This window comes from Camelus bactrianus, chromosome 27 (assembly GCF_048773025.1).
Source record: "Camelus bactrianus isolate YW-2024 breed Bactrian camel chromosome 27, ASM4877302v1, whole genome shotgun sequence".
NCBI classification, from domain to species: Eukaryota; Metazoa; Chordata; class Mammalia; order Artiodactyla; family Camelidae; genus Camelus; species Camelus bactrianus.
The window spans coordinates 35436394-35450193 of NC_133565.1; the positions used below are offsets into that span (position 1 = coordinate 35436394).

The following is a 13800-nucleotide window of genomic DNA, read 5'->3' on the forward strand; positions in this document are numbered from 1 at the left end:
AAGGCAGTTTTATCAAAAAACAGTTCACAGAGACTATCTGACGGTTCTGAACTACCTGCTAAGATGTCTTGCAGTGCGTAAGTCACTGTGGCATCTTCCTACTTGTCTGGACAAACAAGACCAGCTGATTCACCTCCCTTCAAGGCAAGAATCCAGAAATATCCTCCTTATTTATGAAGAATTCCAACTCCCTCACATGGGTGTACCCAAGATTTGTTAACGGGGAAAACACCCTACTCCTTCAGGCAAGGCCTGACTGGAAGTTTAGTCACTATCAAGACCGGCAGTGACTCCCCTCCCAGCCACGTCGGACTCAGCCCTTCACACAAGCCATCTTCAATACTGAAACTGACAGGAAGAAAGCCCGCCCACACCACAGAGACACACACACACACCCCCCCCAAGAGGCGAGCTCCCAAAAGGAGAGGCGCCCACACAGCAATCCCAGGCCCTCCTGTTCTCCTGTCAAGCCGCCCCGTCTCCAGGACGGGAGTGTTCTCTGCAGCCCCACTCCTCCCAGAGAGGGCGCTCTCAGTTTTCCAGCTCCTCTGCCAGCAAGTTGAAAATCCACTCCAGGAGACATCCGTTAGGAAGCCTGACTGCAGGTACAGATCTAAGCTGCATTCTGCTGTTTGTACTCTATTCGTCTGATTCCCACAGCTTTCAATTGATTCAAAACATAGAGCAGAAGAGAAAGGGTATGATTATCAACCACCCCCTCAAACATCGAAAGTCAGCAGCTTCTTCAGAAATATACAATCCTTGTAAATGTAGTCCTAAATAATTTAACACAGCTTTTCACTAATATGTATTTTTCCATCACAAACAGGAAAAAGCGTTTTTCTCTTGAGGATGGCCTGATCCCCCAGCGTCAGACGTGGACTCAGGAGTGACTGCATGCGGACGTGTTCACTGTGTGCGCACACGAAACAAGGTAGCCCAGCAATTTACTCACAGGTCACAGTCCTTCCTTTCACCTTGATCCCCAATACAATCTGTGCTCAACTGCAGTAGCTTTCACTGGCCAGAAGTTTCTGGTTTAATTAGTTCTTTCCTCAATCTTTATTTTGGTGGGGGGGAGAGGGGGTTAGGTTTGTCTATTTATCTTTAGAGGAGGTGCTGGGGACTGAATCCAGGACCTTGTGCATGCTCAGCATCTGCTCTACCACTGAGCTGTACTCTCCACCCTCCTCAGTCTCTTAAATAAATACTAGACATATGTTAAATCATAGCTTTTGAAGGCATTTCTATAGGGAGATAAAGTTATAAAGACAGCATGGAGTTTTCTGGACAAATAACGTGATATTGGACTGGACTTTTAGAGCAGATTTTTTGCTTATTTCTGAATTATTAATTTTAAATTTCAGAAAGGCTTTTAACAGAAACTGCATATCTACCAGTTCAGGAATAGACTGAATCGTTGGTTCTTAGATATAGGAATACAGTCCTGTTAATTTAAAGGGAATTCATATCCTTTAAACACCAGATGGGCATGTGGCAGAGATGATACACAGCATGATAATTTGAAAATATGGCAGAAAGAACGTGCAGTTTTGGCTATGATGGTTTCAGACTCAATCTCCCAATGTAAACAACTCTGAAACCAGACAAAACGTTTGAAGCAAGTGTTGAACAACAGACAGGACAGGGCTGTGATCCTTGGAGAAGAAAAACATATGGAAGTCACTCTCATCTTGCCTTCTGCCTAGAGGCACTCTCCAGATCACAGCACGGGGAAGGGGAGTCAAGAAGAGAGCAGAGGCCTCACTGGGTGGAGGAAATAGCGGTCAGAGTCTGGTCTGCGTGGCTGCTGGGACCTGGGACAGGGCAGGGGCGGTGGGGAAGAGGGAGTGTGTGGAGAAGAAACTTCAGAACCTGCACAGGAGTCTTTTAAGTATTTGGCTGAATATTAAGATGCACCAGCGCAGCGGGGCTCCGGGGAGCCTAGTGAACACAGCGCGGGGAGGGGGGCATGAGGTGAGAAGAGTGCCTGCAGCCGCGGTGGCGGGGGGGTGTCCAGCCAGACGCCGGGAAGGGGCCACACAGCACCAGTGACAGCCGGGGCCCCCGAGCGCCTGCGCCCTTGGTGCAAGGCTGCTCCACGCTGGAAGACGGCGCGAAGACGGTCGTGTGTCTGCGTGGGCAGGGCTTTCTGAGCAAGGAGAACTGGCAGCTGGGTTAAAGGTGACTGTACAGGTAGAGCCCTCTGTGGTGACACAGAACGTCGCCTCCCTAAACCATGTGTTTACGCTGCGAAGGGCATCTGTCCAAGGGGCCTTCCCCCTGTTTCTCTGTCTCCATCTGTCTCCTCCAGACGGGAGGAGGTGAAGCTATGCAATCAGCTCCTATATAAGCTCCAAAAATAGTAATTTTGCGTTCCTCTCATGTGCCAGGACCACCCCCTGACTCTGCACACGTGGGTGACATCTGCCCTCATCGCATAACCCTGTGGGGAAAAATGAAGCACAAGAAACCAGTGCCAAGACAGTCACAGGTAAACACTCAGTCTGCCTGTGACACAGAGGTCGTGTGCTCACTGTCGGGCAAGGTGAATGCAGCCACAAAGCTTCCCCTCTAGTCGTGGGATAAGACTATGTTAGACACACCTGCCCCACGGAACTGAAAAGTAAGCCTTGACAAGGTCGACCCGATTCTCCAGCAGGTAAACTACCTCACAGAACAAAACCCAGATTTTCAACAGTGTAACACCCACAATGCCCAGAACGCAATAAAAACTGCCAGATAAGTGAGAAAGCAAGAAAATGCAATATATACATAAATAACAAAGAGGAAAAACAGGTCACCATAAACAGTCCTAGAGGTGACACAGATGTTGGAATGTTGGAATTAGTAGACAGGAACTTTAAAACAGTGTGTGTGTATATATATATATACACACACACACACACATACACACACATACACACACACACACACACATATATATATGCTATCTTATCTTTGCATCAGGTAATTGAGGAGCTATCTGAAGCCAAGTCTCAGCTTTTCTCCGAGAACAACTCAGAATCTACTCAAATGGTCAAAAAGTACCCCACAAAAATCTCAAATCGCTGAAGAGAGCCTTTGGGCGGGACGATCTTGTGACAGGTGTTTCTAACACTCCAACTCTACCATAAAGTAATCTTAATTTGCTTCCTTGTTCTATTTACTTTTTAGCAGTTTGTATCCCAGGGGACAGCCATGCTGCATTAGCTACAAATGGAATCCTCAGACAACTAAACAAGATAAAATGTTGAAAAGGGGCCTTAAGAACTACCTATGAACACTGACAAACATCAGCTCTAAACTAAACCACGTGCCAGACGGGACAGACACCAAGATTGAGCTATAAGGGGCTACATAAAAACAGACAGTGCAGTACTCTAAGAGGTGTGGCAGAGACAGTGGAAAAAGAAAACAATTCTCCTTGTTTGGGGTTTGGTCTGAATTATGAAGACTGAACAGAACTTCCTTCAGCAGCTCGAACTTGGAAGTTCTGCAGGTCAGAGCAGACACTTGGAGTCTGGGTATAATTGGTTTTGAATTTGTTTTTTTCCTGAAATTAACTGATCAGCTTTTTCAGTCCTTTCAGTGTCTGTCATTTACCTTTGTTTTAAATACTTGTGTTCACTGCATTTGAGACTTTTACTGCAAAGTACTTCAAGCCCCTTTGGGAACTACTTTCTACAAGCATAAGGAACAGCACTAGAGGAAGCTACTTACATACCTTTCTTTCTAAATGCATTTTGGATTTAATCCACTTACACCTTGAATTTGCAGAACAAACTTAAAGGAGATCACAGAACACACATTGGTCTCAATTTATCATACTTGTGTTTCTGAACCTAGAAATAAACACTCAATATAACGTTTAATCACGAGTAATTTTAAGATCCAAATTCCCCCTTAGTAACATGCACTAAAATGTCTGCAACATCTGGAACCTTCACATTAGCGAATCCCAAAAGGGCCTCTGATACATCAATGCCTTTCAAAACGTTAATCTGCTGCCGTGAATAGCCAGCAGCCTCTCAACTCTGTGTGTGTGAACGCAGGATGAGACTAGGTGTGCAAACAGCCTACTCACGGGGTCTCTGTTTAATTTTAGTTCAAGACTCTTTCCTTTTAAAAAACTCACACACATACACACACAGATAAACTACCCTTACACGTAAGAAAATGAAACTTTATGATGACAAAAAAAGTATCTGGAAAACGTCTTGTGAAGTTTCTCCATAATGTTATAAACAAAATCCATGGCAGCACTTGTATGAATTAGTGTACTTACAGAGTTAACGTTTCACGTGACTGCAGATACTGACAGAAAGGAAGAAGACAATAAAATAGGCCCCTGAGAACAGTAAGTAACTGCTACCCAACAGACCTTTCCTGCCTTTCTCTCCTTCACAAGTAACACGAAAAGAACCAAACACAAGAGAGGGTCCCCCGCTTCCCCACTGCCTTGTACCTCTGCCCTTTCTTTCTGTCTACCACCCGCTGCATGAAGTCTGACTCCTCGATGAGCCACAAGGCTTGCAAAAACAGTCCTCACAAACTAACACGCCGATGATCACTGAGCCCTTAAACATGAGGCACGAAGGCCAGGACCACCTGCAACACCTGCTGGCAGAGGCTCACGTCGAAGACGGCAGCGCACGGTCACACCGCAAGGCCACGCGCGCCGCCTTCTGACGCCCTGCTGCGGCCGGTGGGCGCCTGGCTGTGGGGGGCTCCCCGACAGCACCGCTGAATGAAGCCTTTGGCCTCTATTCATGTCACGTCGATAATTTTCTCTTGGCAGAATATATTCTATTATCAACTTAGTAAATCAGAAGATATAATGTAAATGTACTCTGTGCACTTTAAAATGCTAGCTTAAAGTAAAACATTTTCGGATTTTATAACTACAAAGCACTCTACAGACGCACAGGCACACAAAGCAGCTGCCTTCTAGTGCTCGCTCACCTACAGAACAGCAGGACAACCTCACGATCACCAGGTTCTGCTATGTGAACGGCAGTGATCTTAATCCCCTTAAGTCAGAAGAAAATCTGCAGCGTCTTCCATGACACCGACTCGGCGAGAGTGGCGCTGCGGCGTTACAGGCACACACTCCCATTACAGGGTCAGCAGTCCATCCAGCATGAGAGCAACAAGCACTTAAAGCTAACAGAAATAAAAAGCCACTGAGATTATAACACAAAAATAAAATAGCCCAGAAAAGTTAACTGAACTGTGCAATCCTTAAATTACTGTAGAAAAATCCAAACAAGCATTTGTATTAAGAACCCAAGGCATCACAAAGGGCACAGTCAGCTAACAGACTGCATATCCTGCAATCAGTGAAGAAAATGAAGCCAGGCCATTTTAAACACTTTTCTATTTTAGAATAATTCCTACTTTTGATCGAAGAGGAAAAGTGGCCCATAATAAAGTAATATTGAGATCAGGTGTATAGTGGAAGATTACATAAAAATTATTTAAGTAAAATTTCTATGTTTTAAATAAATTAAAGTTAGATCCAGTAATTATGTCAACTATCAGAATGATAAAAACAAATTTGTTTTACCTCAAAGTCTACTTTTCTGAAGTGGCGGGAAAATGTGTCACTAACTGTGGGGTCACACCTTTGCCCCTACTCCTTCCTGAAAGAAGTCAAAAGGCGCAGCCCCGCTTGCCGGCCAGCCGCGCGACGGTGACGCCTTCGCACGCCCCGGGGGTTCTGCTCGCCACAGGCAAGTAAAACAGCGATGCATTTTTAAAAACCCTGTTTTTAGAGTCGCTTTTGTAGGTTTTCTTTAGATGACACCCGTCACGTCTAGAAAAATGCAATGAAATGTTTGTGTGGAGGGGAACCCATGTCAGCCACTAGGCAAACACCTCCAGAGGCACTAAGTAGTCAGATGGACATGATATGGAACCTCCCTGACACGTACGTGGCCATTCCTCAGACAAAACTCTTCTTAGCAGGTGGTCAGGAAAGATCTGTCAACAGCTGATTCCGTCTGTTTTATTCCGTCAGTAAGAAGACCCCGACATTGCTGGTTGTCTGTTAACTGAAGCCACAAAGGGGAAAAAAGGCAACCTGGCAGTCTGCGGGACACTAGAGCGAAGGAAAAGGAATTTCCTTCAGACGAAATGACACAGCGACACTTCCAGTCCTGGAAAGCAGAGGAAGAAAGCCCTGTGTCTCTACTACAGGAACACCTGCTGCAACAAGCTGAGCCCATGACAGACAGCCGTGCACTCTGAAGGGCAGCGGAGTCGCCTCTCCTCAGAACGCCGCCTGATGTCGAGAGGGGCGCCGCCAGGCAGCCCGAGCCTCTCCGCCTTGTCGGAGTGGAGGCGGGTCTCCTCTGGATGCACACTTCATCCAGGGCCACTTGCCGAGCTGAAGCACCATTTGGGAAAAAGGCAAAGAGAATGACTTCCTGATAAGGTAAAACTATGACCCATTTTCAGTAAAATTTTGAAAGCAGCCTGCAGGATAACCCTGCCCGGAATGAAGGAAAGGCCGCAGCCCAAAGACCTCGAGTTACACCAGGATCACCGCAAGAGGCACTGCAGAGCGTGTAACAGCACTCCCTCCCCGGAAAAGAGAGTGGAAACCTAGTTCAAAGCCCTCAGGGACGCCGTGGAGGGAGGGCAGAGCCAGGCAGCCCGTCTCACCGGGAGGGGAAGGCGGGCTATTTCACCCCTGACGTTGCTTAGAACTCCAGGGCCCAGTGGTAAGCAGCAGCAAGCTGTTTTTCGTAGGTTTTGGTTGTGTCTAAATGCCCTACTGTGTTTATTTTTATTTATTTTTTTACATTGACAATATTTTAATATTTGGAGCCTTGTTTTCAAAACAAAATGAGGACTGTACTATTAGCATTTCTTTAGTACTTACTGAATAAACTGAGTTGTGGAAGCCACAGGCTCTCGGTGGTAAACAGCGTGGTGTAGAATTCAGTTTAAGGAGAGTGAATGCTTAAAACGTACTGTAATTGGTGTTGCTCTAAGAATTCAGACTTTGATAATTTCGTGGCATCAAAGTGTGGATAAATGTTCAAGGTTCTGGTAAGATCGATAAGGGTATCTAAATCCTACGTACTTTTTTCTTCCAGTTTTATTGAGACACAGTTGACACTGCACGAGTGAAAGGTGTACAGCACAATGAGGTGGCTGACACACGTCATGAAATGATGACATGAGTTTAGTGAACACCCACCATGTCATACAGGCACAAAATTAAAGAAATACAAAAAAATACATACATTTTTCCTTGTGATGAGAACTCTTAGGATGTACTCTCTTCGCAGCTTCCACGTACAACATGCAGCAGGGCTACCCACACTGTCGTACGTTACACCCCGGTGCTCACTCAGCTCACAACTGGAAGTCTGCGCCTTTTGATTATCTTTGCCCCATTCCCACTCCCCCCCACTCTGCTCAGCACAACCTGGTCTCTCTCCCACGGATCTGCTTGCTGGTTCATTTTGGAAATATCAATGCCCAGCCCCGGCAGGGACTACCGCTCGCGTTGCCTGTGCCCTGGGACAGGCCACGCCCAAACCCTGCCCTTGATGCGCCACCCACAGGAAGCAAGCATCCTTATCGACAAATTAAAATATTGACCTGGAAGCCAGAAAACAGCTACCAAAAGAATTAGAATTCTGATTGCTTAAGCCTTTAAACCTCACATACCCCAGGCACCGTGACTTAAGCCCAGGTGACTTAGTAATGACATGAAAGAGGACCTTCCACAACAGGTTCTTAGGTCACACAGAGAAGTCTATTTCAAGGATTAAATTCTCAAAATTTTTCAACAAAGGGCACATACCTTCTAGATGCCAGAGAGACAGAAGTGAGAAAAGCAGGCCCTCCTCTGACTCTACCGAGTTCACAGTCTAGCAGGGAGAGTCGTTCAGAACGGAGGTACAATAAACGACGGACATTGCGGTAACAGCAGAGCACAGGAAGCTAGGAAGCACGTGGCAAGGCCCCACGGGAGTTTTTCAAACTTTTAAAAGCCAATCCATAGTGAGGAATATATTTACACTGCAACCCAGTTCTCACATACCTGCAGTAAAATAATGCACAGACACACACGCACACGCAGGAACGCACCATACGTAATTAAAAGCGGACAATTTTCATGAGACAGTGGTTGCCCTTACAATGTGTGACAAACTGATACTTTTTCTATTCTATTTTCATTTTTCTGGTCTTGAACCACCTGAACTGATTTTAGGATCCTTGTATGGGTTCTGACCCGAAGTCTAGGAAACACAGACCAGTGGTATTTTCAAGTCAGCTGCATAACTGGCTAAAGATTCAAACTCCTGAGCCCCACCTGAAACCACTGGGTCAGAACGCACGGGAGATGGGGCCCAGAGCGTGGCGTTCTAGTGGGCCCTCCGATGGCCCTGAGCATATTCAAGTCTGAGAACCCCAATGTCGTTTACCCTGAGGTCTGAAGGATGGAGGGAGGATAGAGAAATGTCACAGCCAGAAACCACGGGAGGCACAAAGCCTGCGTGGGCAAGGAGGGGCGTGGCACGTCCAGAGAAGTTCAGGGGAGCAGGGTGAGCCCCTGGGGCACGACGGGCGATGGCGAGGAGGAGGGTGGGCGTGCCGCACACTGCAGGCTCCCTCTTCCAGTCAGCTTCACGCTGTTTCAAGAATACAAGGACGTGAGCATTCAGCTTAAAAAGGAAGGAAATTCCTACACAGGCGACAACATGGATGAACTCTGAGGACACTGTGCTGAGTGCAACGAGCCAGTCACAGAACACGGCGTGAGTGCCCGGACGTGAGGGGCCTGGAGAGTCGAATTCAGAGGCAGAAAGAAGAGGGTTGCCAGGGTCGGGGGGAGACGCGGATGGAGAGCTGTTGTGTAATAGTATCAAGTCTCAGGTTCACAAGATGAGGAGTTCAGCACAAGAGAAGGCCGGCCGCACACGGATGCGAACGTGTTTAACGCCGCTGCACGGCGCCCTTTAAAACGGTCAGGATGGTGCTGCTATGTGTGTTTTACCACAACTAAAAGGAAAAAGGACACATGAGCCTAAGGGCCCTGGGCTAACACTTGCCCTTGAGTCGTATTTCACTCCTTCCCCAGTGATACAGAATTCCCCTCAGTTCTGGAGGCAACAGCAGCCATTCCCTTTCAGGTAATGAAGTTATTAGAATTATAAATGCGTCTCCTCTTTGTTTAAAAAAAAAGAAGCTTGTAAAAACTTTCTCCGTTGGAGAATGAAAGAAAAGGGAGCCTGGAAAGAAGACAATCACAACTCGACCCTGTGACGAGGAGCAGGGCTCTGTGACACCTCAGTGCAAAGAAATGAAACACCCGGGCTCTGGCTGCAGATCGTAAACCGCTTCCGGAGGGCAGTGCACATTTATCCCTGACAAATATTTTTGTCTAAAAGCTCTTCCATGCTAAGGGAAATTTTACATAAACCAGTCATCTCCAAGTTAACAAATACTCTCACTCTGGTGTGCCGTAACTCAGTGGTTCCCAAATCTAGCGTCGAGTTGCACATCAGAATTCTCTGAGAAGCCTTAAAAAAATACAGATCCCTGGCCCCACTCCAAACCTACTGGAGCGGATTACCTCGCAGTGAAGCGAGGACTGTGTATTTTTAAAGCTTCCAAGGATATTTTTATGTATAGCCCGTCTGGGGAAATCACTCCGAGTGGGGGCAGTGCTGGGAACGGCTGCCTGGGCACATGCTCTCACCTCTCCCCACCCTCTCAAAATCCCTTTGAAATGACTGAACATAGAAGTGTGAAAACATCACAGCAGTACTAGAAAACCCGGAAGAGCTCCATCCGCAGGCCAGAGCACTGAGGAATTTCTGGAAGATATAAAGCAGATGGAATCAGTAAAACCCCAAGCTGCTAAAGAGCTGGAAGTGAACAGGATCACTGTTAAATAAGTGTCGCCGGCAGACCCTCCGAGTACTCCCCAGGGTCAGAGGCAGACAGAGGTGCGTCAGTTGCCCGGGAATTACTGGAGGGTCTGCTCACAATTTCACTCTCAAAGTGCTGACCCTTGAACTGCCCCCCGGTTGGAAATGGTGAGAGAGGAAGGGCAGCGCTTTGGGGAGGGGGTGCATCTGAGCCAGGATGGAAAAGGACCCCATTCCCAGAGGGCAAGTTGCTTCCACACATCACAAAGGAAAGCCAGCGGGGCGGACATCCTTCCTCCTCCCTCCCCACAACCTCTGCAGAGATCCCACACTCATGATTTGCATTCACAGTGGTATTTCTAACCTACGTTGAGGAAGCAAATCCATTTACAAATTCTCATTTATAAATACAAACTGCCATCCAAAAATCATAGGAAGAAAGAGAGAGAGAGAGAAAGAGAGAGAAAGAAAGAAAGAAAGAAAGAAAAAGAAAGAAAGAAAGAAAGAAAGAAAGAAAGAAAGAAAGAAAGAAAAGAAAGAAAGAAAGAAAAGAATTTTTGTTTAGTTTAGTTTAAAGACCAAATACAGGCATTAACTCAGGGGCGAAAGTCAATTCTAGAAATCAAAGGAAGCTCTTTAATTCATAAACAAGAACAAGCCATTGGAAAAGACTACAGACGACTCAGAAGCTAAGCTCACGAGACCAGGAAAAACAGAACAAACCACGCAGACAGCAGCACCTCGGAAGAGCTGAATAATGGAGTGAACGTGTCTGAAGAGAATTCAGAATAACCGATTCTCTCGATGAGCCACAGAATACTTCTCTCAGGCTGGTCATTACAAAATGTCCCTTGGCAGGCGCCTCCGGCACTCTGTGGGCTGGAGGAGGGCCTGGGGTTGGTGCGGGGGTAGCGGAGAGGGAGGGCTAGGGTCTCACTGCAGGCCCCCGGAGGGCGGACCTGGTGAGCCCGCTCCGAGCCTTCTGCAGCAGCCTTGCCCGGGCTGTGCCCCTCACCTGCGACGTCCAGGTCCCCCTCACTGCACTAAGGTCCGCCCCACTCAGAGCCCAGCCAGCCCAGGGCCCGCTCCCTCCGGGAAGGCTTCCTTCACTGCCCTTCCCCAGGCTGGCTGACACTTCCTGGGACCCCTGCGCAGCACCACAACTGAGCTGACCGCGCTGCACCACAGTTACCTGTTAGTGCCTCTGTCTTCCTCATGCTCTGAGGGATATTTTAACCAGAGGCACTGGTTCTATTCAGATACACAGACGTCCTCTAAATACACCTTGCACGTCTGCTAGTAGAGCTAAATGCACCGTTCTAACATCTGCAGGATAACACACGGCAATGGGTCTATCCACATTGAGCACAGGCACCTATTCATCCCCAGTTGGCGCTCTCCGAATTCAGTAGGGTGCTATCACATTTTGGAACTTCCTAAATTTCCACCAGATACCTAATAGTTCACGTAAATGGACCGCTAAGAATTCAATGCCTCAGTAAAAACCTAGGAAGCCCTGCCACGTAGCAGTCAGCACCGTGCCGTCTCCCCAGAACGGACGTATTGTTGCCTGTGTTCATTTGCTGGGTGCTATCTGAGAGTTACCCAGAGAAAGCCCCAAAGGCACGTTCACCTTTGCGCTGCGGTTTCTCCTCTTCTTGTGTGTTACTCCTGGGCCACTGACCTGTAAAATCAGGCAGCTCTGTCACACCAGGACCATGGCAGGCCGCCCGGGACATGAAAGGACACCGCAGATCGTCTGCGGTCCCAGCTACCTGGGATATGTGTGTCTTGAGGAAAGCGCACAGAAATGTCTTCAAGGCTTGCACTCTCCAATTTTTTCCCCTAGATCCAACATATTCTCTATACCATCTCCTGGACCACCTGCAGCTACAGGAACAGCAGACAACGCCCTTGACCTCAAAAGGAGGTCCTCCGGAAGCTCTAGAGGCGGGGAAGGGCTACGCCTAAGCAGAAACACAGAGCAACTAATTACATGAACTCCCGGAGACTGCTGACGTCCTTCTAGCTCAATTTCTGGAGAAATTACACTTTTTAAAGAAAGTCATAAATATTAATCCCATTAATCATATCTTTATTTTGCTGGGGGAGGTGAAACTCCTTTCCAGGTTGGGAAGAAAATTCCCTAAATACAGGCAATTAAGATCAACTCCCTACAGAGCCAGGAGTCCAGAAGTCCAGGTACCCTGGGGACCCAGGAACGTCAGAAGCCCTGGACACCCACATCTGTATCTCTTTCTAAATTATCCCCCGTAAGCAAGACAAGGAGTGAGAGCAGTAGGTGCCACCACACACAGAGGAACCTAGGGCTTTGCAGCACCTCGAACAGTGGATATTGTGAGACGTGAGAAACAACATACTGTGAGAAGGAGAAACTATGCTCTCAAAACAGTTGTTGATGGTCGTTAGGTAGGAGTTTCCTAAAGAAAACTGAGTGTTCCTTCCACTGCCATTGAAAATAAATCCTACTCCCCCAACAAAGCTGAAAGGCGTCTGGAACGGCGTCCAACACACGCTGAAAAGAATCTCAGAAGTCTCTCAGAAACGTTAACATTTCTTTCCACAGAAGATAAAACAGAAAAAGATGAAGGGTATTTCCTTTGAAATAACGCTATATGCAGAGCTCACCATCCAGATTCAACCTCTACCTTGTAGAGACACAGCACAGGGACATGGGGTAACACAGGAAAAAGATGCAAACAGAAAACGCACAAAAGCCCAACCGGTTTCGAATCATCAGAAGCACAGACCTAGCGCTCAGGAAGGCATGTGCTCTAAACTCTTTCACACTTAATTCCTAACCCTCCTATAAAATCAGGTTCAAAGAACAGTCCTGAAGTGAAACTACAGCTCTAGGGGGTGAGGCGGGAGAGAACCAGGAGAGGACCGCTGCTCCGCCTGCTCTGAAAAGCCCGGCTGGACGTCTCAGCTCGGCTCTGCCATCTCCCACCCTGACGCTGAGTGAGACTTCATCACAATACAAATCCTTGGAAAACAAAATGCATACATGTATACATCCTAATACACAGTCTCTCAGCTGCATTCGTCCCGAGCAGGGCTGCCAAGTTCGGAGTTATGGCCGAATTAGCAAGTGGCTTAGCAGCCAGACAGCCTGCCACATCAGAACCGCTGAGGAGCCATGCAGATCACAGGTGATGATTTACAAAGAAATTCTAATCCAGCTGCCTAGTGCAGTAAGTGTCACACAAAGGACAGCCAGATACGTGTCAACATTCCCATGTCCATGTTTTACGAAAGAACATGACCAAAGGTATAATTATAAAAAGGACACACTGCACTAATCCCATCATTTTAGCTTCAGAGGCACTGATACACACCGGAGCTTTGTTTTTCCACAAAGAACTTTGTCACAGACGGCTCCATCATTTTCCAATTCAAAATCTTCCATGTTAATAAAATTCTCCAAGGTATTTACAGTCTGAATTTAAAGCACCAGAACCCACACAATCAGGTGACTAATACATGACAAGCTGGGAGGTTCCACTTACGTTGATATATTGTTGAAGCTGAGAAACAGACGCTGGAGGCAGGGCAAATTATCCACATCTCTCTAGAAGGAAACAGAAAGCAAAAATTTATCAGCTGAAAGGAAAAAAAAATATTATAATTGTCTTCTTGCTCTGCTGCTGAAGTAGAGAGTCATTTCTATTTACTGCAGCCTTGCTAGACCACTGATCTCTACTGGACACTGAGCTCCATCCTCCTTCACTGCAGACTAAATGGGAGGGTTCAGTACATCCGCAGAACGAGCTGCACCACTTGCAAGGTAAAAGCTCCGAGAACAGAGGAGACGCTGCTGCTGGCCTCTTCGAGCATGCTTTTGGGAAAGGAGCCAAAGTGCTACTTCAGCATTTCAACTGTG

At 47.2% G+C, this 13800-nt stretch overlaps 1 protein-coding gene and 1 long non-coding RNA gene across 4 annotated transcripts in view; one reads left to right on the forward strand and one right to left on the reverse strand.

Annotated features, from left to right (window-relative positions):
* LRRC49 (leucine rich repeat containing 49) overlaps window positions 1-13800 on the reverse strand; it is a 103924-nt gene that overhangs the window by 56043 nt on the left and 34081 nt on the right. For 2 of the 3 annotated variants that reach the window (XM_010955323.3, XM_010955322.3), the window contains one exon: window positions 13427-13488. In XM_010955323.3, the coding sequence (XP_010953625.2) occupies window positions 13427-13488 (62 nt within the window). Of the gene's footprint in view, window positions 1-7256; window positions 7375-13426; window positions 13489-13800 lie in introns of those variants that run through there. The other variant, XM_045516917.2, reaches the window with a different exon arrangement.
* LOC123616916 (uncharacterized) lies at window positions 426-6979 on the forward strand. The gene is made up of 4 exons (XR_006724996.2): window positions 426-605; window positions 830-934; window positions 2394-2494; window positions 6023-6979. It is a non-coding gene; the product is annotated as an uncharacterized LOC123616916 (long non-coding RNA).